The 23,701-nt window shown below is 38.9% G+C and overlaps 1 protein-coding gene across 2 annotated transcripts in view; it reads right to left on the bottom strand.

Moving 5' to 3' along the window:
• The window catches only part of TTC39C (tetratricopeptide repeat domain 39C), a 112,453-nt gene extending 89,658 nt beyond the window's left edge, over positions 1 to 22,795 (bottom strand). The window contains exon 1 of one of the 2 annotated variants that reach the window (XM_069099799.1): positions 22,338 to 22,795. In XM_069099799.1, coding sequence (XP_068955900.1) covers positions 22,338 to 22,504 — 167 coding nt within the window. In that variant the 5' untranslated portion in view covers positions 22,505 to 22,795. Of the gene's footprint in view, positions 1 to 824; positions 1,084 to 22,337 lie in introns of those variants that run through there. The other variant, XM_069099800.1, reaches the window with a different exon arrangement.
• Positions 22,796 to 23,701: the final 906 nt, after the last annotated feature.

The raw sequence follows: 23,701 nt of genomic DNA, 5'->3' as shown, positions 1-23,701 counted from the left end.
TTCAGTGCCAAGTATTGTTAAGTTGTTGAGATTGAACAGGTGGGATTGCTGCATACCCACAAAAAGAACAATTCATTTAAAAACCCTTCTGTTTTTAAAGACTACTTCCAAAAATAATATGAAGTAAAAATGTTACTGCAAGGATAAAATAAATTAAAGAAATACTAAGCTCTATGAAAATGGGCTTTTATAGTAGGGTAGTTTGGACTGCTAAAAATGCTAAAATGTTCTTTTCTGGGAGAATGTTTTTAAACCAGTTGTCACTAATGATATCTAGGGACCACAGCATAATTATGACTATCTAAATTTTTTTTTAATTTGAGAGTAAAGGTTCCCCTCAAAACAAGTAATTTTAATAATAAACTAGTGAATACATTATTTACATATTTTAAATACAGATACATTCCCAAAAATACAAATGAATTCAAATTTTGAAATAGCAAGTTTGAATACTTGTTATCAATTCTCATCATCATGATAATGACATTACTAAGTCTAAAAATAACTCTTTCAACACAGTAAGATGGTTAAATAATAAGTCTTTTTAAAAAAGAAGTTATAAGACCATTACTATAATAAATCAAGTTAGGAGTCTTACTGGGGCATGAATTTGAATTTTTATAAGAAGAAAATGAATAATGCAGAAGAAGAATAAATAAGGGTAGTTACAAATAATTTATAATTTAGACTACCACTTATTACAAAGTGAGGAAAATAGGAAGATGTCTCCTCTGTTTTCCCACCTGGAAACAGAAACAAGAAAGTCAAACATCAGATATCTGTCATGCAACTATTTTAATTTGCCTCAAACTTTAAAATCTTACCCCCTAAGTCACTCCTTCCCATGATCAACCATCATTATCCTCTCCCAAACTTAGATCCTTGGAATCTGAGGCTCCTCTGTTTCCTTTTCTTTCCATATTCAATTCATCACCAAGTTCTTCTGCTTCTTCCTTTGCAATATGCTCCTCCTCTCTCTTTTTAAAAACATTTCTAGTCGCTTCCCTTGTCCAGGTTCTTATTAGCTCATAACTGGGCTACTGTAACAGCTCCTAGCAGATCTCCTTGCTACTTCTCTCCAATCCACTCTAAGCAGCTGCTCAAACCATCCTTCCTAAATATAGTTTTCATCATGTCACTCCTTTGCTAAAAGCTACCAAAGGCTTTCTAGAGCTCAGCTTAACAAATATAACTACAAGTCCTGACCTTGAAGGTCCTCCAACAACGTACCTCTTCATCTCACTGACTTTTATTTATAGCTCCTCCTTGAATCGAGACTCTCTGCTGCAACTAAGCACATCTGACTTCACTCTTCTCCCAGTCTTCTTGCTCTTATATTTCCCAGATAGTATAATAACTGCTACATATAGAATGCCCTCCCGATTATATCAGAGATTTAGAGATGGAAAGACCTTAGAATTTCAATCTCTATTTACAAATGAGAAGTTAAGTGATTTGTTCAAGGTCACTAAAGCAGTAAATAACAGGATTTGGATCCAAATTCAAGTATTCTGACTCCAAATAGAGCAGAACTTACACAGTACAATGAGGATAGCATAGCAAACTCACATGAGGACATTCAAGAACCAGTATAGGTCAAGAAGTAGTACAGGTCAACTTAAGGAGAAAGAGAAATGATATTTTTATCATCAGAGTTTTCTACAAATCACCGAAGGGTGAAGAGGACGATGACACAGGTCAGAGGTATAATATTAATGATAAAGAGGGAGCCTTAACTTTCTGAACATATATGATAGGATAAATTCATATTCCTTTCCTTCTTCAAAACTTGGGTTAAAAAACAATTCACCCTTTTCAAAGCATCTTCTCCCTCTCCCCACAATTTGCAAACATTCCTTTAATCTGCAACTCATCAATACTACTGTAAAAGGTATGCCTTGTTTCTTATGAAATACCTTTCGCCAGCTGTTTGGCCGAAACAATCATTATCTAATGCTAATGAGGCTGGTCTTCGGAAAGCATACCTAGTCTACATCTGGGACAATGTTCAAAGCCTTTATGGCTTGGAGGAACTTGGCAGAGCTCAGGCTTCATTGACATGGCCCTTCAGAACTCAGTATCACCTCACCACAATGAGGCAATGGAGTAGGAATATGTTCTCAGTAAAATCAGTTAGAAAGTAAATCTGACCTTTCTGTTGACTGTTTTGAAAAATGAAATATATTCTTGTAGAAAAATTTCCCTGTAAATCAGAGTTTAAAATTGGAGTTCTGTCATAGGGTTTAGATGTGCACAGCAGCATTTTTCTTACTGAAGAATGTACCCATCACTTTTCCAATACTCTGGTGTTCCACCCAACACCATTTATCTCCTTGACAACATCTTAACTGGCCCGTTCTGTCACAAAACTTTAGAGCCCATGCCTAGGGTACTTTGCAGGCAGAATTTAACAAAGAGGCAAACTGAGACAGTTCTCTTCAAGCAAGATATAATTTATTAACAAGAGCATACAATCTGATAATAAAGGGTCAGTGGACTGCCTTCATTTATGTCAAAGACCCAGAACTGAAAATGCAACTCACTTTTATAAACAAAGAACAAGACAAAAACATGTAACTGGCCAGCATTACAGAGGTAAGAGATTATGATTGGTTATCTTAAGTTAAGTAGGCATGGCCCCACATGGGGTGAAGACTATCTCTCTCTAAGGAATGCTTTTATGAATTTTGTGGGTTCTAACTGCATCCTGAAGTTACCAATAAGGGTCCGGTTATATAAACTTACTGGCAACTCAGGGATTAGACAAGATCATCTTTGTGGAAGATGGGACAAGGTCAATTAATTTAGCTTCTCAAGGAAAACACATAAACCTTACAGGAAATGCTATGATAATGCTTTATGAGAGTATTGAGAACAGAGTTTTTTTCTTTTAACAGTGATTGTGGGAAAGCTTATCTATCCAGAGAGATAGACTGAACCTTTGGATTTGTAGTTTTCTTTGCTCAGAGACAAAGAGCCTTAGAATACATTTTGTAGTTACTGAATAAAATCACTTACAGAGTTAATATCAAATATAAAATCAATATTAATTTTCATAGGAACTGCCAGGTTCTGCATCTGCAATTGGATGTTGCTTTAGTCAGAGAATTGATAAAGTCAGTTGGGTTGTAATATCTTTCAGCTGGTGTTACTATGTAACTAACACCAAATGTACTAATAAATTCTTAAGTTTGAGGCTTCATGCCCATATGTGCTATGTAGAGAAAAAAAAACTTCTCTACTTTATCAATTAATTCTCTAAAGCTAAAAAAAACTGGCTGGGGGAAGGGGATGTCTGGTCTGATTTCTGTTCTTTTTAAGTCAGGTACAGCATATGCTATATCTACTTTTAAAAACACCAAATATTAAGCACCTACTACTGTGTGCAGAACATGGCTCAGTGGCACAGTGGAGAGATGCCAGTCATCTTCCTGAGTTAAATCAGGCCTGAGACACTAGCTATGTAACCCTGGGCAAATCATTTAACTGTGTTTGCCTCAGTTTCCTCATCTGTAAAAAAATGAACTGGAGAAAGAAATATCAAACTACTCTTTGACAAGAAAATTTCTAATTGGGTCACAGAATAAGACATGACTGAAATGACTGAACAACAAAGTATACAAAGCACTGCTGTAAAAAAATAAAAGTTTAGGTAAGATATAACTTGCTTTTATACTTCCTAGATATTATATAATTGTTGCCATTTAGAATGCCCTCCCTACTAGATTAGAGATTTAGATATAGAAAAGTCTCACAGAACTTCCAGTCTAGTACAGAGAAATGACAAGATATAGACATAAACACACACATATTATATATATATATATGTTATATATTGAAGTGCAAAATACACAAGCAGATTGTAGAGATGCAGGCAAAATATAGGTCAAAGGAAAGAAAAGTCACTGATAATCACTGATTTGGGAAGGGAAGTCATGGGAATAAGAAAAATCAAGAAAGGTTTCCAAGGAATGACATCTAAGCTGACTGATAGGAATTCAATGGCAGTTGATGACAAGAGGGTATTCCACACAAAGGAAAAAATGTGAAGCAGGTACAGGGCAAGGTACCATTTAAATTAATCTATACTTACATATAGTTTTTTAAGAATTAACAAGTCTTTTTATGTATATATTGTATAATTTCAACTAGATTATAACCTTCTGGAGAGCTGAAGTCATCTCATTTCTTTTCTATACCCCCACAGCATCTCACCAAAATATCTGATGGAAAAAAATACCATGGCTCTGAATAGTAATTGAATTCAATTTATTAAAAAGCTAATGATAAATGTACAACGCTCTGTTCTAGGTGTGGGTAATACAAAGCAAAAACAAAACAGTTCCTACGCCTGAGAAGATTATATTCTAGTGGAATAGACAATGTAAACAAATAAGTAAATACAAGGTAATTTGAAAAGTAGTTTTGCTGGTAATGGTCAATTTCTCAACACACCTTATTTAACTTATATAAATATTTTTACTTTCCTCTGCTTTTTAAATCTTTAAAATTAAATAACTTTGGGGTGGCTAGGTGGAGCAGTGAATAGAGCACTGGCCCTGGAGTCAGGAGGGCCTGAGTTCAAATCCAGCTTCAGACACTTCACACAAAAACTAGCCATGTGACCTTGGGCAAGTCATTTAACCTCAATTGCCCTCCAAAAAGCAAAAAGAAAATTTTTTAAAATTACTTCTTATATAGCTCTTGGCTTAGTGCAGAGAAGTAATCTTTGGACTCTAATAAGATGAGCAAGTTCTTCTATTTTCCATCTCCTGTGAGCAGAATTATTTTAAATAAGGGAAAAATGTACATAGCACTAAAATATTTTTTAAAACTGTTAATAATGATTCACAATGTCAGCATAGTGAGAGAGCTTTCAGGCTGCAAATAAAAAATATCAGAGCTTATTTGATACTATTTAAAGTTTCACAAATAAAATCTTCACATTGGGATAAAATTAAAATAAGTTTTGCTTTTGTTACTGTTAATAGGAAAATCAATAGTCTTTTTGAATTTCTCTTCATCCTTTAAGACCTAATGCAAATGCTATCTCCTCCAAGAAGCCTTCCCACATTGCCTCCCTCAAACCTTGCAAAGTGCTTTGGCAACTCTGCAATGCACTGATTAATCATAACCCTCCAATGCTAACAGTCCTCCTTTCCTACTCAAACAGAAGCTGCTTTAGGGCACAGACCAACCATAATCTAAATTTTTATCTATTCCAGTGCACAGCACGTGGATCTCTATCACACTAAGTGTTTAATAAATGTTTGCTAAACTTAATGAACGAATAACGACTGAATGGAAATGAAGTGCTGCCTACTTGTGTAGCTCCCAATCTCAACTTCATTAGCCCTAGTCCTTTTTAAGGTAAAGGCAGGACATCACTATACTTAATGACCCAATTGGTTTCTATTTTCTTGTTAACCAATTAATGATGACCCTATCAACCTTAAGAAATGGAGTGTAAAGCATTGTTTAGAGTATCTCTAAATCAACAAAGCTTTTAGCAGTGGCAATGGAAGAGTATGGAACAATTTCCAAAACTGATCATTTTAAATAATTTTATTAGTAGCCTAAGAGTTTATGTTCTCAACTGAAAAAAACTGCAAAAGGAAATAGTTCCATTGATTAGCTCTTTTTGTAATCCAAATTCAGCAGTTCTCTCTGCTCCCTTTTTTTCTTATATTCATTGCAGGTCTCATAACTGTTGAGAAATGTTTCCATTCTTGGGGTTTTTTTTAAATTACTATATCATATGTTTTTCATATTTTCATCAAAAATGTCTTTGACTTGTATTTCAATTATTCTCATAAAATTTTTATGCGGATGGGAAAGTAGTGTGGGTCAGTAATAAGATCTGACATTTTTTCCCCATGCCTTTGGTATCTTTACTGTATAATGCCTTCTAAACAACTCACATTTCCTTTCCTCAACTGTCTTAATGGTGTTTGCTACAGTTCTATAGTGAAATGTATGTAGCTGTCAGCTTTTTAAAGTCTGTAACAAACACTAATTCTTGGTACTGTCAAATGTTCATAATGAAAGTCTACATGTGAACCATATGAATCGCCATAAGAAATAGTCATGAGTTGAAAATTTTAAAAGGAACATAATGGGTAATCAAATGTACATTTTTAACATTCGCTGATTCTGATGCTAAAAAGGAAATATATTAGCATATAGACTAGGAAAATATGCATTGTTACCATTTCAGGAATAAGTATCTGTAATTTTAAAAATTGTTTTGGTTAAACATAGTTCAATATTAGTGCCTTTTCCAAAAGAACTCAAATGCCTTATTTCATAGCTTAAATAATGATAAATCTGAAAAGAGTGAATTACATTAATTCAAAGAATTAAAAACGAATACTACCCTCCTGTGGAACTCATGCTCATACTTTTGTTCTCAAGTTTTGTTACTGCCTATGTGGCCTTGGCCAAGTCACCTGAGTTTTTTGCACCTTGGATTCCCCGTCTGTAAAGGGAGAGAGTTGGGCTAGAGGAGAGGTGGAGGAATGTCCAACTCCCAAGTGCCAGTGCTGCCATAACCGGATTAAAATGTAATTGGGAAACATTTAACAAGACAAATAAAAGAGGTCAGAGAACTATAACCAAAGCCCTACAGATGTTGAAAACCCACTTGAACTTATTTATCAAATGATTAACAAATTCCACCCAGGTCATACACTCTACATCTCAGTGATTCTGAAATGCCACCACCCCACCAGCGGTCATTACTTAAATCGTGATTGGACCAATTTCCTAATCCAATCCTCCTCAACTCAAATCTTCTCCCACCCCACTCCCATGTTCCACTAAAGCTACATACTCCATTCACTGTGCTCTCTAGAATGTTTGCTCTATAAGCAATAAACTTGCTTTTTCATTTTAAATCTTTTCCTTTCCCACTCCTCCTCTCTTCTAGCTCTCATTGAGACCTAGCTCCCTCTTGAAGAGACAGACATCCTGGCCACCTTTTCCAGCACTGGCTGCATTTTAACTCATTTTCCCCAACACACTGGTCAAGATGACCCATCCTAAACTCAACTTATACAGAACTGAACATTAGCCCCTACCCCAAAGCATCCCAAAAGTCCCCTTTACTGTCCAGGGTACTACTACTATCCAAGTCACCCAGGCTCACAACACAGCTGTAATCCTTGAATCCTCACTTTCTCCTCCCACTATATTCATCTGTTGCTAAGGCCTCTTGATTTTACTTCATAACATCTTTTTGTATATGCCCCCTCCTCTCTGGGGCTGCTACCAGCCTGGTGCAAGCCCTCATCACCTCATGCCTAGACTCTTACAATAGACTGCTGAATGTCTCTCGGCCACAAGGGTTTCCCTACTACAATCCATACCCCTCCATTCAGCAGCAAAAGTGATCTTCCAAAAGGACAGGTTTGACCATGTTACCCTACTAAATACACAGTGGTTCCCCATCACCTCTAGGATCATCTGCAAAATCCTCCATCTGGCATTCAAGCCTTCATAACTTGCCTCCTTCCCATCCTTCCAGTCTTTCTTGTCCCTCACACCATCCACAAGCCCTTTCCTGCCATACTTGGTAGTCCAGTGACACTGGCCTCCTGGCTGATCCTCCATCAGACAGCCCATCTCCTGAATGAGTGATTTCACAGGTTGTCTTCCAGACCTGAAACGCTCTTCCTCCTCCACTCTGTCTCCTTGCCACCCTGATTCCTTCAAGGCCCAGCTAAATCCTACCTTAATATAAGAAGCTTTTCCTGACCCCCCCTTCATGTCAGTGCCATCCCTCTGTTGACTAGCTCTAGTTTATATTGTATAGAGCTTGTTTGCACTGCATTGGCTGTGTGTTGTCTCCCCTGCTTAGTGAGTTTCTTGAGTGCAGGGAATGTCCGGTGCCTTTCTTTGAATCCCTAGCCCTTACCATAGTGCCTGGAACACAGTAGGTATTTAATAAATGTTTACTGACTGAAATTGAAAAAACACTGCCAGCAGTTCCAGGCCTCTTTGGTCTACACAAGGCTGTAGCAGGGGGACTATCTAAACTGAGTTGAGGTCTGGAAATTGCACTGATAGACTCTTTAAACTGGTCAATATGCCACTGCCTGATACATATTATGATGTGATATTAGATGACACTGGTAAGCTAGAATATGGACCGTGTGCGCAAACTGCAGGATTAAGAACAGGGTAAGACTAATAAAAGGGAGGAAGAGGCAGCATCAAAGTGATTCATGGCTCCATGTATCTTCCTTCCCCTTTCTCTCTGACTTGGTGTAAATGAACAGCCACCAAGGAGATCCTAAAAACGCTCAAGTATAAACAATGCGCATGTTCACTGGACTTCACGGCTCACAACTGTCAGGTGTTTCCCAAGTCATTACATCACTATGTTGTTGGAGAAGGTAAGAAGAGGAAAGGACGAGTTACGTGTTTTTGATTCAGCCTCTCTAGGATGACTCACAGTTCTAGTTAAGCTCACTCCTGCCAAGGCACTGGGACATAACACTGAGCAACTCGGTTGTGTCTCCCACGTTAGTCAGCAAACATTTATTGAATTCTCACTATGTACAAAGCAATAAGGTAGACATAATTACAAAAAAGACTCAGTCCTTGCCATTGGAAATGTATAGACAGGTAGAGGAGATAAAACATGCATAAAATAATTATAACACAAAGTAGAACAAATGTGATAGATGCCTGTAAGAGAATTAACAAGATGTAATGAACACACGGAGGAAGGAGAGAGAACTTTCAACTTTTTCTTTTCTTCTTCTTGGGGGGCTGGGAGAAAAAAACCCACAGAAAGCTAAATAATGGAAGACATATCCAAGCTTTTAAGAATGTGTAAGATTTGGACAGGGAGTGGTGTACAGTAGAAAAGGAGGAAAAGGACTGAGTCCAGTCAACAAGTAAAGGAGATAGCCCAACCCAAGGAAGGAAGTCTGAAAACAGAATAACCCTAAGGTAGTTGCAGTATAGGTTACATAAAGTAGAACAGTCAGAGATTAGGTGTTAAAAGTAATTTGCAGCTCCAACATGGATGACTTTGAATGACTGAAGAATTTGAACTTCACTCAAAAATCTTCAATGGCTATCTACTACCTAAGGAACAAAGGGGGCAAAATGATGATTTTGCTGTAGGAACAATATATAGGATACTTTAGGAAATATACTGAGAAGACTCCAGACTATTCTATTAATTGCTGATGAATTAATTTTTCTAGAGTATAGCAGGATGGAAGGAAGATCAAACAGGATATGAGAGGTGTAATGCAGACAATCATTCAGAAAAAGGTAATAAGGGACTGGGAGAGAGGGAAGGAAGAAAGGGGTAGCTATTGCAGAACTTACTGACTGACTGGAAGTGAGGGGTAAAGCAGACAGAAGAGCTAAAGATGGTTTCAGAATCTGAAGCCCAGGCAACTGGGACCTATAACAAACTGGACATTGATTATAAAGCAAACACAAGAGAATCCCTTTATAAACTGGTGTTTGAGAGTAAGACCTATATCATAGGCCAAAAACGCCATCACCAAATCCAAACTCATTTAAGTACCTACTATGTGCCCGGCGACATGCTAGGTGCTGGGAATACAAAAATAGTGAATTAAACAATCTCTGCTCCTAAGGACCTTATGAATATTGTAATAGGGAAGAAAAGTACAAATATGAGTATATAAAGAATATAGAACAATACAAATAAATGCAAAGTAATTAAATAAAAAAGTTTGAAAGGGAAGGCACTAGCAGCAGACAAAGCTTTTGCTTTCTGTGTTGAAATTATCATAAGCCATAATCTCACTGAACATCCAAATATTGTAATACTCATTTAAAATAGTTATTTGTAGTTTATCTTATTTCACTATTTGCATTTCCCACTGAGAACTTTACCTAAGCTTGAGTCATTCAAGTTAAGTGATATAACCTGAAGCATAGTCTTCACTTTTCCCCTTTGAGCACTTCTCCTAATTAGGTTAATAATGCAACAACATTATTCTGACCTACACATATGCCTCCCCTACCACCATTAGTTGGCCCTACTATGCCCCATACATTCCACGGGACTGAAGCAGAGCAGGCAGAACAGAAGCAGTGGGGCTGCAAGAGCAGAAACATGACAAATGGGAGGAGTAAGAGCGAAGCCAAATGGGTGAGTCTGCTGTAATCGATACAAAGGCATCATCTTCCAGCATTTTGGAGGGGTGTGATTATAAATGTCTGAATGAAGATGCTGTTGTAGAATTTTGTTGTTGGGCCTGGCCAGGTAGGTTCAGAATGCCAGCACCTGTTTTAGTTCTATGTCATTATCAAGTCAGACAGAACTTTTAAAGCACTTAGCACAGTGTAGGATACACAGTAGGCACTAAATAAACACTTGTTTCCTTCTCTTCTGCTTTTCTCTTTGCTACAAATACAAGTCCTGTCATTATTGGTTATCTATACTATTGAAGACAAGGCTAACATGAGAAAGTGAAATCCAGAGTATCCTTAAACTTCATTTACAATTAAATACAAAAATACTTATTACTCCTTAAGAGAAATACAGAAACAAATAAGATATGCTTTAAGCTGCTTTCCAAACTCTTCACTAGTGCAACTAAAAAAGGAGGAAAATGAAACAGAATTTTCATTCCTTTGTTATCTTCCCTGCAAACTCAAAGGGATGCTAACCAACAATACAGCAAAGTACAATAATCCACAATTTGAAAAGACTACTTAAAAATCAAAATCTATAGAAAGACTACAAATCAGCAGGAATAAAAATGGTTTCATTTATATGGCACACATAATAGATAACACTATTACTTTCAGGAAAATGAATTCTTTTGCAATTTTAAAAGTATTTCATCAAAGAGCTTTGTAAGGAGGAACTGAATTTCCTTTCCTGAATAACGAAATAGCAAGCAATTTGCCTTCCTTTAGTTTGGGACTAGCCCTATCATGGTTCCATTCATTTGACTTTATTATTTGTTAAGGTTTTATTAAAGCCGAAGAAGAATTCAGAACTCTTAATTGCCCAGTACAACTATCTGAGACAATTACACTTCAACTCTGTATGGAGAGAATCATCCAAAACTCTTTTAGTCTCAATTTTTATAAACTACAGAGAATCAGCTGAGAACAAAGGTAAAACCTGTCCACAAATGCTCAATCCACCTCTCGTGTCTTGCCAATTTTATTCTGGCAATGTGTCTAGAAGAACAGGACTCTAATTAGACTTCAAGTACAACTCCCATTAATATTTGCTTATGGATGCTGTACAAACAGGTATAGTTCAACACTGATTGTAAAGATAATTGCCCAATTCTTGAAATCTTATGCAACTGTTAGAGCCCAACCCAAAAGTCACTTGCTCCTAAAAGCTCCCCCACCCCAGAACCATCCCTCTTAGACCAAGCACTTCACTTTGTAACCCTCCAATAAACTCAGCACCTATTACCATCCCTTATTCTCCTGTTAGACAATAGGCTCCAAGAAGGCAGGGACTAGGTCTTAGCTATTTTTTTTCCCTTTCCCAATGTCTAGCACAGTGAACTGGACACAAAAGGTGCTTGATAATCGATGACCATAACACCAATGCTATTTCTTGGCTTTCTCTTTGTTACTTCAGGAACAATTTCTAGCACTATTGGAAATTTTGATTAATTCCAAAATTAGTGGCTCAGGGAAGCATACAAGTCCAATATGTAATCTGACATGGAACATCTGAAGCAAAGAGCATTCCTATATAAACTGAGCCTTTTACAGAACCTGTAGATTTTAGTAATAATGCGGAAGAAAGTCCGGAACACCATTATTCCACTGACAATTCTAGGCTTAGATAAGCACTCTCTCACACCACCAGACAAACGTGCAGCTAATGACTTCAGCTCACTTCTTTATTCCAGATCTAAATAAAAGAAGTAGACAAATCTATGCTTACTTTATAGGACACAGAGACCTCAAGCTCTTTCTTACATTACATAACAACTCACAATACAGAGTAAAAGCTTTTGAGATTCTAAATTAAAAAAAAAAAACCCCAAAACAAAACAAACTCAAAGCCAACATAGTGATTCGCTAGAATAAAAGTAATCCTATGCAGCCCAGATTAAATTTTAAATTTGGTTTCTTCCCATCTATTAAAACAAACTGAATTTGAGTGGAGAGCCACCTCTATAGCCATCTAGTCCACTGTGGACTGGACAGGAATCCTCACTATAATGTAACCATCAAGCAGCCATGTGACTGCTTAAAAACCTTCAAGGAAGGGGGAACCTACCACCTCTGAGGCAATCCATTTCACTCACAGGACAGCACTAATTGTCAGGAAGTTTTTCTTCACATCAGCCTAAACTAGCCTCTTTGCAACTTCCACCCCATTTCTCCTGGTTCAATCGTTTGGGGCCATACAGAACAAAACTAAATCTTTTTGTTAAGTGGATTTGTTCTGTGAAGTTTGGATTCAAAGGGCCAAACCTGAAGACCCAGAGGGTCACAGGTTCCCCACCCCTGGCCTAGATAATTGCAATGACTTCCTAACTGGCCTCCCGGCCTCAAGTCTACCCCACTCCAATCCTTCTTCCACATATCGACCAATATTGTTTTTCTTAAGCACACATTTATGTTAGTTAATCCCCTATTTAATAAGCTTCAGTGGCTTCCTGTTGCTTCTAGGATGAAATGTAAACTCGTGTTTGGCTTTTAAAACTTGGCTTAACCTATCTTTCCAACCTCATTTCCAATCTGTCACTGCTCTCCTTTTCATACTATGTCTAAAATGCCTCGACCTCTCTGTTCTTCATATGTGGTACTCCCATTTACCACGTCCATGCTTTTGCACTGCCTCTCCCCCAATGCCTAGAATGTAACTACTTTCTCACAGAGTTCCTATTTTTCTTCAAGTTGCAGTTTTTAAGCACCACCTTCTACATTATACCTTCCAGATCTTTACAACTGCTAGTGCCCTCTTTAACAACTTCTATTTAATTGACATATATTGGTTTTGCATTTATTCAGCACATACTTCTATATGTAAAGGTTGCCGTCATTGATATAATATAATTTCTTTGAAAGCAGGTACTCTCATTTTTGTCTTTGTATCTAAAGCCTTAGCAAAGTGCTTGGCACATATTAAGTTCTTAATAAATGCTGAATTTATTCTTTCAAATCACTTCTCCTCTAATCTGTTAAAAGTACTGAGATATAAATTTACCAGCAAAGGAGGCTATATTCCTCTCAGCTGACCTCTAGTCTTACATCTCCAACTGCTTCTCAGACATCTTGAAATTGATGTCCTGTACATGTCTTAAACTCAACATGTCCAAAGTTGAACTCATCATTTTTTCCTCTAAATCCTCCCCTATTACTGTAACTTTCCTATTACTGTCAAGTCCCTATTACCACCAACCTCCCACTCCCCCAGGCTTGAAACCTGGGTGTTATCCTCAATCCCTACTTTCTCTCACCCCCCAAATCCAATCTGTGGCCAAGGTCTATCCATTTCACCTTTGAAACATCTCCCAAATAAGCTCTCTTTCTCTCCTCAGATACTGTTACTACCCTCATCTTCTCATACCTGGACTACTGGAAGAGCCTGCTGATTGGTCTGCCTGCCAAAAGTCTCTCCCCACGCCAATCCATTCTCCATTCAACTGCCAAAGTGATTGCCCTAAAGAGCAGGTTTGATCATATTATCCCCCTGCTAATAAAGTCTATTGGCTCCCTATCACCTCCAGTTTCTTATTAGTGTTCAAAGACCTTCAAAAACCAATGTACACACACCCACACCCTCTCCAGTTTTTTTACACTTACTACCCCCCCCCCATCCCCACCAATCTCATCCCTTCTTGAGTACTCTTTGACCCAGTGACCTGGCTGTTCCACAAACAAGACATTCCATCTCATCTCTTCACTCTGGACATTTTCTCTAGTAATTCCCCATGCTTGGAATGCTCTCCCTCTGCATCTCCAACTCCTGGCTCCCCTGGGTTCCTTCAAATCTCAGCTAAAATCCTGCCTTCTACAGAAAGCCTTTCCCAGTCTCTCTTAATGCTAGTGCCTTCCCTATGTTGATTATTTTCAATTTGTCCTGTACATATTTTTATTTGTATATTGTTATTATTTGTATTGTTTCTCCTGATTAGATTGTAAGCTTAAGGGCAGAGATTGTCTTTTGCCTTCCTTTGTAACTCCATCACTTACTACAGTATCTGGCACTAGGCACTTAATAAATGCTTACTGACTCACTTTCAACTCTAAATTATGATTCAACAAAATATTTGAAGGAACAAGCAGGACTGTTCTGCTTGGCCCTAAATAGACACACTAAAAGCAACAGCTAAAAGTCACAAGGAAAATATTTAGGTTTAATATAAGGAAAAAACTTCCTAAAATTTAGAGTTATTAAGAAAAAATTGAAGGGGCTGCCTCATGAGGCAGCAGGTTAGTCCTCAAAGATCTTTGATTAATAAATAATAATCTTTGATTAATAAATTATATATTAATTAATAATACATTAATAATTATATATTAATATATTATGGTTTTATATAATATATAATTATATAAAATAAATAATATATTTGTTTATAATAAATATAAAAATTATATAATAATTAATAATAAACTTTGATTAATAAATAATAATCTTTGATTAATAAAATAAAAATTCAGCATTGATTGTGCAGTTAGAGATGCAAAGGTCACAATGAGTGTAGCTGCCTTCAAGGAGATTACATCCTACTGGCAGAAGTAAATATAAAATATATTTCCAAATAAATAGAAAGTAACTTTAAGATAGGGGAGAAGCAGTAATAACCAAAGAAAATCAAACAAAGCCTCTTGTAGGAGATGATTAGGCTTGAGCCTTGAGAGAAGTTTTGAGTTCTAAAAAGTAAAGACCTTTCATCTAACAATACCACTGCTAAGTCTATATCCCAAAGAGATACCCCCCCCAAAAAAAGGGAAAGGACCTACTTGTACAAAAATATTTATGGCAGTTTTTTGGTGGTGGCTAAGAATAAGAAATCAATCTCACCAATTGCTTGTCAACTGGAGAATGGTTTAACAAGTTGTGGTATATGATTGCAATGGAATACTATCGTGCTATAAGAAATGATAAGCAGGATGATTTCAGAAAAACCTATAAAGACTTATATCAACTGACACAAATTAAAATGAGCAGAACCAGGAGAATGCTGTAAACAGCAACAGCAACTGTGAATGACAACTACTCTCAGCAATACGATGATGCAAGACAATCCCAACAGACTCATGAAGCAAGAGGCTATCTGCCCCCAGAAAAAGGACTGATGTCGGAATACAGACTGAAGCATACTACTTTCTTTCTGTGTTCAAGTCTTCTTGTATAAAGCAATTAATATGGGAATGTTTTACATGATTACACATGTGCAACCTATATCAAATTGCTTTAGATCTCAGGGAGGGATAAGGAGAGAGACAGAATTTAGACCTCAAAACTTTTTTTTTAAGTTAAAAACTGTTTTAACGTGTAATTAGGGGAAAAATTATTGTTTTTAAAAAAGAAGTAAAGAAGAATGTTCCAGGTAGGGAGGACAAGCCCAGTACAACAGCAAGGAGAAGGATGCGGAATGTTGAATATCATGTACAGAGAGGAGCAAGTAGGCCAATTTGGCTGATATGTGACATGCGTGAAAGGAAATAATGTGAGATTAGTCTGAAAAGGCAGCTTGTGGACAGACTGCCAAGGTTTTTAAGGCCAAAATAAAGAGTTTGCATTTTATCCCAGAGGCACAAATGGAGTTTCTTGAACATTTTCCGTTCTGTGCTTTAGGGATATCAAATTGGCAGTTGGATGGAAAAATACATTAACAAAGAGAGAGAAAGCAGGCAAAAGGACTAATTAGGAGGTTATTCTAATAACCCAAGAAGAGATGATGAGAGTCAGAACTGCAGTGGTGGCCATTTAAGTGGTCAGAAAAGGACTGATGATATGAGATGTTATGGTAGTCAACTAGACATAAGAGAAAGAATTATACAAAAAGCGCATACGATAAGTATTTAATATACATTTACTAAGTGACTGAGCATCGAGGTCGACCTCAGGGATGTAAATCTGATTGAGTAAAGGGATGATGAAACCCTCAACAATAATAGCTAAGATAGAAGGAGGTTGGGTTTAGGGGCTTAATAAAAGATGATTGATGGCTCAGAGCAAAACATAACCTCTCTTGGAAAAATCATACCAAAGGCATATCAGAACGAACAGGAATTTGAGTATCTATTGTGTGCTCATTACTGGTAGGTGTTCTGTGGAGTATCCACAACTTTAAAACATCTTCCCTCTGCCCCTGCCCCTTTTCTCTTTCTCTCTGGTGAAGATCCTTCTTGTTGACAGCTGAGGAAAGCATAAAAAAACCAACAAAATACTTGAAAATCTTAGCGTATCTGTAGACTAAGTAGTGTTGGAGCATGGAGTACCTTGGAGTCCAAGTCAGGCCTACTGTGTCCTTTACTTCAAAGTAAGTGTGCTTACAACGGGAAACTCAGAACAATAAGGTGTTTATGGAGAATATCATGAAGTGAGACAGAAGTAGAGAAAAGGAAGGAGAAAGGACAAGTGTCAAAGACAACCTTTGTAAATTTTGTTTATGTTTGTCAGTAAGCCAGGAAAGGAGGCAAAAATCTTCTTCCAAGTCCTCAAATCTACTTCTCTTGGCTCCAGAACCCAATGTTTGTTAGGCTAGTGCTATTAGCATATGCTGATAGTACTATGGTTAAGATGCAAGCTTAAAAAATTTTGGGGGGCCAGTCTAGAAACTAACAACCTTTGTTTTATTGTGGAAAAAATATTTCTAGTTACTAACAACTTACAAACTTTTGTAAGACATCTATCTACTTGTCCTAACGTCTCTCCCAATCTCCAGCCTTGAATTTCCAACTGCCTTTTGGAGATCTCTGATCATCCAGATATCCTACAGACATCTTAAACTCAACACGTCCCAAACTAAATTCATTATCTTTCCCAGAAACCCTCCCCCATTCCTAACTTTCAGATTACTGTGGAAGGTACCACCATCTTCTCAGTAACCCAGGCTCATAGTGATTCAGATACAAACACTGACCTAAGTGTTAAAAATAACGTTAAGGGTTGCTTTTCCAGTACTTTGTGAAAAACCCCTAGTTTATTCCACAACCTGAAGGGGCCCTAAAGTCCTCTTCCCCCTTATCTGGAATCTGTATCAAAAGAACAGCTTTTGTCTCCCCAGGTTGTGGTGTTCCCCAGGTCCTTTAATTTTTAACCTTGTAATGGGAATGTAAATTTTAAAGATCTTCCCTGCCCCTAGGCTAAAGTGCACCAGAAGCCTGGGGAGGGAGGCTTGTTTTTCAGTAGATACTTTTTGATTGGCCAGTGGGTCAATAAGGTTGTTACATTCTCTGAGCCAGGAGAAGGCTATATAAGCCCTGATGTGTAGCTTTGTTTTGGGACTCACTTTGAGAAGTGTTCTGTGATTTGATCTAAATTCTGGGAAGCCGTTGTTGAGAGTCCCCCGGCTTTGAAAAACCCAGAATGTGGAAACCCAGATGTTGACTGGGTATGGATGTAATGGTTGGACAGTTTGGAAATCTGTCTACTTGATGTTTCTGTCTTGATAATTATGCCTGTATACTTTGAAGTTGGGGTGCTGACCTTTTTCCCCTGAATAAGGTAAACGATATATGTCTGACTGATTAAAGTAAGCTTGTTAACCCATTTTGAGTTGCTTTCCTTTAACAAAGCAGATCCAAGAACCTGTGGTAGCTGCAAACCCTGAGGACGCTTGGGGTGCTTGCTGCTACAAACCTGTATTCTCCTGAGCCATCCTTAAATCCTTAAACCATAAAACTTCCTTCTTATCCTGGACCATAAAATTCCTTGTCTCCCCCCATCTTGGGTCATGAAATTTCCCATCTCCCTTATCTTGTGTCTCCTATCCTGTCATCCATCTTCCTCATCCTATCCCTAACCTTTAACCTCTATAAAAACCTCTAAGGCTACATCACCATTCTGAAACCTCTATAGAAGCATAACTCCCCCAAATATAGGAGTCTCATTTAGCTTTCTTGCTAGTGGATTCATGATGCTTTTCCACATAAAATAAAACTCCCAATGGCTACAGAGAATTCTTTCACACCTGAACCTGCTCTACCAACTCAAAACCTCATCAATAGGTTAGGTGTCACCCTAGATCCCTCATTATTTCACCTCTATTGTCAAGGCCTGTCAGTTTCACCTTCATAAATTCTCTTGTCTATGCCCTCTTCTCTCCTCTGACACTGCCACCAGCCCAGACTACTTCAATCAACTGCTAACTGAGACAAATCCTCGTCTCAAGTCTCACCCCTCTATAATCCATTCTACACTCACCAATCAAAATGATTTCCTAAAGTGCAGGTCTAATTATATCATTGTCCTACATCCAACAAATTCCAGTGGCTACCTTTTACCTCCAGGATCAAATAAATCTTCTGTTTGGCATTCAAAACCCTTCATAAACTGCGCTCCACCCCCATCTTTATAGTCTTCTTAGGACTTAGCACTACCAAATCCTAACCCCTAACTCACACACCAATCAACCTAAAAAGTAGTTAAGTTTTTTTTCCAAGAAAATTGGAAAGCTCAGTGGTGTTAGGGGAAAAAAAAACATAGAAAAAAGTCATTAATTTGGCTATCACTAATTTGTCATATGCCATAATTATGGGCAGGGATTAGGTTAAAGTTTACCTTTGTCTTCCCACATAGTTGGTAGCTTAATAGATATTTGTTGACTGGAACTAAATTCTATGTATGAAAAAAAGGTATGTATGACAAGCAAATGAGTAGTATAAATAAATGTTTGTCTATTGAAAAGAGCATCCCTTTCAAGCACTTTCAAAACATCATTTAAATACAAATATACCTTCAATATGCCAACGCCCATGCCCTGGTGAGCTCACTACGGTCAGTGCATTAAGTAAATAACAAACACAAGGTACTGGGGTTTGAGTCCATGGGCCCAGTTAGCTTTGCTCTGTTTGATGACCACATATTACACTCTAAGACAAACCAGGACACAAGGCATGGATGACAAAAATCTGTCACCACTAATCAAAAAGCCCCTCTAGCCTCTTCTTTCTCTATAGAAGATAGTCTATAATGCTGTTGTTGGCTAATATTGTTTAGCCTGTTGCATGTAGTGTACTTCCAAACAATAACACTTTATTTAAAAATATATTGTGGCATAGTGGATAAACACCTAGATTCAATTCCTGCCTCTGACATATACAGTCAATGTGACAGGAGACAAGTCACTTAACCTCTCCGTGCCTCCAGGCAACTTTCTAAGACCAGAAATCTGACTGGCACAGGTAGAAGGAATTACCTCACCAGGAGTTCCCAAACCAATCTATTTGTAGAAACAGATACATAGCATGATCTTTCAAAAGCCTTCATCCTAATTGCTCTGTACAAGTGAAGTTAACTACCTATTTTAAACTATGTCCTTTTCATCATTTCCATGAGAATCTACTTCTATAAATAACTATTTCCCACATGTAAAGATATTTTTTTCTTGTTCTAATAGTATGAGTAGCTGGCAGTAAAAGAAGATAATAATATTTAAGTAGCATTCATTTTTAAGTTTGCAAAGCCCTTCATGTACATTATACCATTTACTCTTCACAGCAAAATTGTGAGGTAATTACTACAGGGATCATTATCCCTGTTTTACAGAAAAAAAAAAAAACACTGAGGTACAGAAAAGTGAAATGACTGGCCCATGGTGACATAGCTAGTAAGAAAGAAAAATAGAGATCATAGGATTTAGGGTTAACTGGGACCTTCAGGATTGAAAAGCCATGTTTTTCTGTATCCAAATCCAACACTGTATACTCTATAATGTGCTGCTTTCCAGAGAAGCAATGGTAGCTAGGGGATGGACAGCAACACAAGAATGCAAGATGCCAATATAAATTGAAATATGGAATTTTGTAAATTCAGCACCCAAACTGTAATAATTAAAACAGCCTTAAAGACACTTTGGTTCCTTACTGTTAGGTTAGTCAGGTAAAATGAAAACCCATTAACCAAGTTGATCAAAATGTATTTTAAGCAAAAGAGTTAGAAAAGAAGCATTGCTGGGAACTATGAAGAGCATTGTAGCTTTCAACATCACAAATCTAATATAAAAGATGTAATATTTGTAATAAATATGTAATATAATATAATAAATATGTAAATATGCAATAAATGGTGACAATATTTTTCAAACTTTTAAAATGCTGTTTGGGGAAGCATGGGAGGAGGAGAAAAGGACGAGGAAGCAGGAACCAAACTATTAAATCATGTTAATAGCTTTGATTTTTACTTCAAACAAAGGCTGCATGTCATTTCTACCAGAAGAGGTTTCCTCATGTCACATCATTCTCCTCAAATAATATCTGTTTAAACAACTCTCTGGATAAAACAAGTATAATTAGGATGACAGATGATATATAAATAATTTAAATATGACCAGAAGAGTCTGTACACTATATAACATATTGAGAAAGGTGCTATCGATGCCATGGGAGAAGAACTACTAAAATGGGCATATGTGGGGTTCTGAATAAATACTATAAAAAACAGCATGTTGGCAATTTAACTATTTAACAAGAAAGACTACAAACAAATGAATTCTTTAAAAAAGTACTCTAACAGCTCAGTATACCAAATCTTGCAAGGGTAAAAATCAAACATTGTGAATTCTCTCACTGTTCTGCAACAAATCATAGTATGGTACTATAAAACATAGCATGTTGGCAATTAATTAACAAGACAGCCTACAAACAAATGAATCCTTTAAAACTGTCACCTTTTGTTGCCTTTGAAAATAGCCAGTAAACTTAAACCTGGATGAAAATGAGCTTTGTGTTATTTAAAGAGGAAAAATAATCTAAAAATGTGACATATTTACCTATAAAATTCACTTGCCTAAAAGATTCATCCCTTGCCTGATGAAAACAATGTACCAGTTCCAACCTGGTGGAAGTAATTACTAACACTTGGAGAGATCTAACATCTTTAAAGGCATTATACTGAGATAACATTCTTTAAGTGGACTAATTTATCGTTTTTAGTTATTCTTGAAGATCTTATAGTAACAGTCTATCATGTACTACCACTTCAATCAAACCAAATTTTAATATGCAAAGTGGATGACAGCTAAAACTTTTCAGGAAACATAACAGCAAATGTTATGCCTACTTGCTTAGCCAGAAAAAAAAAAAAAACCCGAGATGCTTATAATAAAACATTCTCCCATCATCTTCAAGGATATATCTACAACGTGGTTAACTTTTATTCATAATGTCTCTATAAAAGTCCAAACCAGGAAAACCTGCTTCTTTTTCTTACTCATCATAAAAATCTAATACTTGTTAAGCACCCTACTATGGACAAAACACTACTGCAGAAAGTTCAGTGAGTATCTCCCAAGCTATTTACATGGATGCTGACCAATATATTCTGCAGGCGGAGGGCAGTGTTTTTCTCACTATATATACTTCTATTTCTTCTTCCTCTCCTCTTACATTATGTATCTTAGGAGAAACATTTCTAATACTTTCCAAACTCTTCTGGAGATCATATTTTAGGGTGTTTTCAGAGGACTGGGGAGAGATAAAGATACAGAGTTCAGTCTGGTTTTAGTTTCCAATGGCAATTACGTATCTTATTTTCAAAGAGCAGATATTTCAGCCCACGAAGGTAAAGCGCCTTGAGAAGCTAGAAGTACCCACTAAATAGTTAACTATCAGAGGGAATTCGAAAGCCTTCTACAAATCCTTGCACAATATTCACAAGGAAATGTTCTCTCTCCATAGTCTAGGATCACAAGGCAATTCCGACTCAGGTTTCTCCTTCAAGAAGTATCTGGTCCAAACATAAAATGATCTCCAAAGAAGAAGAGACGAAGGGGGACCACCATGGTGTGAGAGCGGGAAATGAACACGTAAAAAACACATCAAGCACACATGCCCTCATACCTCCCTGGAGAGTAAAAGAGATGGATGGAAAAAAGCAGCTGCAGAAAGAACTAAGGGGGAGAAGGGAGAGCGCGAGCCAAGGCTAAAAACAAGAGAGAAAGGAATCCAGGCTAACTACAGCGTGTCTTCTTTTTGGAATTAGATCAGGTGCGGTGGTCGAGGGATGGGCAACAATTTGGGAGCCGGCCGGGGCTGGGCAGAGAGAGCCAGGAAGGCTCGGTGCCCAGCTGCAGGGGCAGCGCCCTGACCCAGTGCAGGGAAATGGAACAAGAGGACTAAATGAGCAGTAAAGGAGGAGGAAGAGAAATTGGGTTCGGAGGATGGGGGGGGGGGGTCACCTGTATTGTTTGAAGAGCTGGTCAGACTCTCGGAAACCGTTGTTGAGCAGCATGTTGATGCCGGCCAGGGCCAGCTCGGCATCGTGCAGGGGCGCCGCGGCCGCCGAGTCCAGCTCGTCCTCTTCCTCCCGCCGCCGAGGCGGCTGCTGCTGCTCCGACCCGGCCATAGAGGAGGAGGAGGCAGCGAGGGGAGAAATGGGGAGGGGGGCTCTAATAAGCCCCAGGGAGTAGGGGCACTGGCCAGGGGAAGAGCCGGGAGGAGGAGGAGCCGCTACTGTGCCTGCAGGTCGCCGATAGGACGTGGAAGCCAAACCCTCGCGTGGCGGCGGCCGCTGCTTCTGCCGGCAATTACTCAGCAGCCGCTCCGGGCCGGCAGGTCTCTCCTCTCCCCACGCTCAGAAATCGCGGTGGCACTGAAGCGAAATCCGTTTCCGGGGTGCTTCCGACCCCTCTCGGCCGGTCCCCCAAGGGGCTGCGGCGCCGCCCCCACTTCCTGCAGCGCTCTCCCCCTTCTGAAGTCCCTGCTCCAGGCTCAGCCCTCCCCCCTCCCCCCGCCTGCTCCCACTCTCCCGGGCCCGCACTGCCGCCAGTCCGCCAGCCCCGGTGAAAGGCTGGCCGTGAACCTGTGAAAAGCGAGGAGATGAACTGCCCGCCTCCGGGACTCCCACGCGGGGCCGGCCCACGCGGCCCTCCTCCCCGCACGGAGCGGAGCTGCAGCGGCCGGGGCGTCTCAGCCCCCAGTCCCACAGCCACGCCACGGCCGGGCTGCGGGGTACACCCGGCAGGTAGCTCCGGCAGAGGGCCCCGCTCTCTCCCGCGCCAGCTCTAGGTTTCCTTAAGCCTCGTGCAAGCCTGGCAGCTCCTGAGCAGCACCCGCAGAGATAGAGCACACCGCCCCCCTCATCTCGGGCTGAACCATCCTGAGGAAACGCAGGGGGGGGGGGGTGAGGGAGGGAGTGTGTGCGTACTGAGAGGAAAAGAGCCGTTTGGAGAAAAGAAGGCGAAGCGAGAGAAGGAAGACGACTATGAAAATCAAGTCCGCAAAAGAACCTTGACCGTAAACCAAGAAACTCGAGGAAGGATGGGGTACAGAGACAACCTCCACCTATTCCTCCCCTCTACCCTCAGTGCTTGTGTCACGTTCCTAGACCCCAAGTAGCTCATAGGAGCAAGCTCTTTCCCCTAGTGCGGCCTGGTTCACACACCCTCCTCCCCGCCAACAAGCCTCTTTTTTCATTCTGACAGTTAGACTCCTCCCTCTTTCTCTACAGCAGCCAATCCCTAGGGAGGAGGGAAGAAAGGGGAGGGGCAAGCTTCTCGGGCACGTGGGGGCTTGCTGCAAAGTCGAAGGCTCGCTGCCCTAG

The sequence above is a fragment of the Petaurus breviceps genome, unplaced genomic scaffold, assembly GCF_028583685.1.
Source record: "Petaurus breviceps papuanus isolate PSGF00001 unplaced genomic scaffold, PetGlider_PUasm1.0 38, whole genome shotgun sequence".
Lineage (NCBI taxonomy): Eukaryota > Metazoa > Chordata > Mammalia > Diprotodontia > Petauridae > Petaurus > Petaurus breviceps.
Note: the sequence above shows the minus strand (reverse complement) of the source record. Positions and strands in the feature narration are given on the sequence as shown.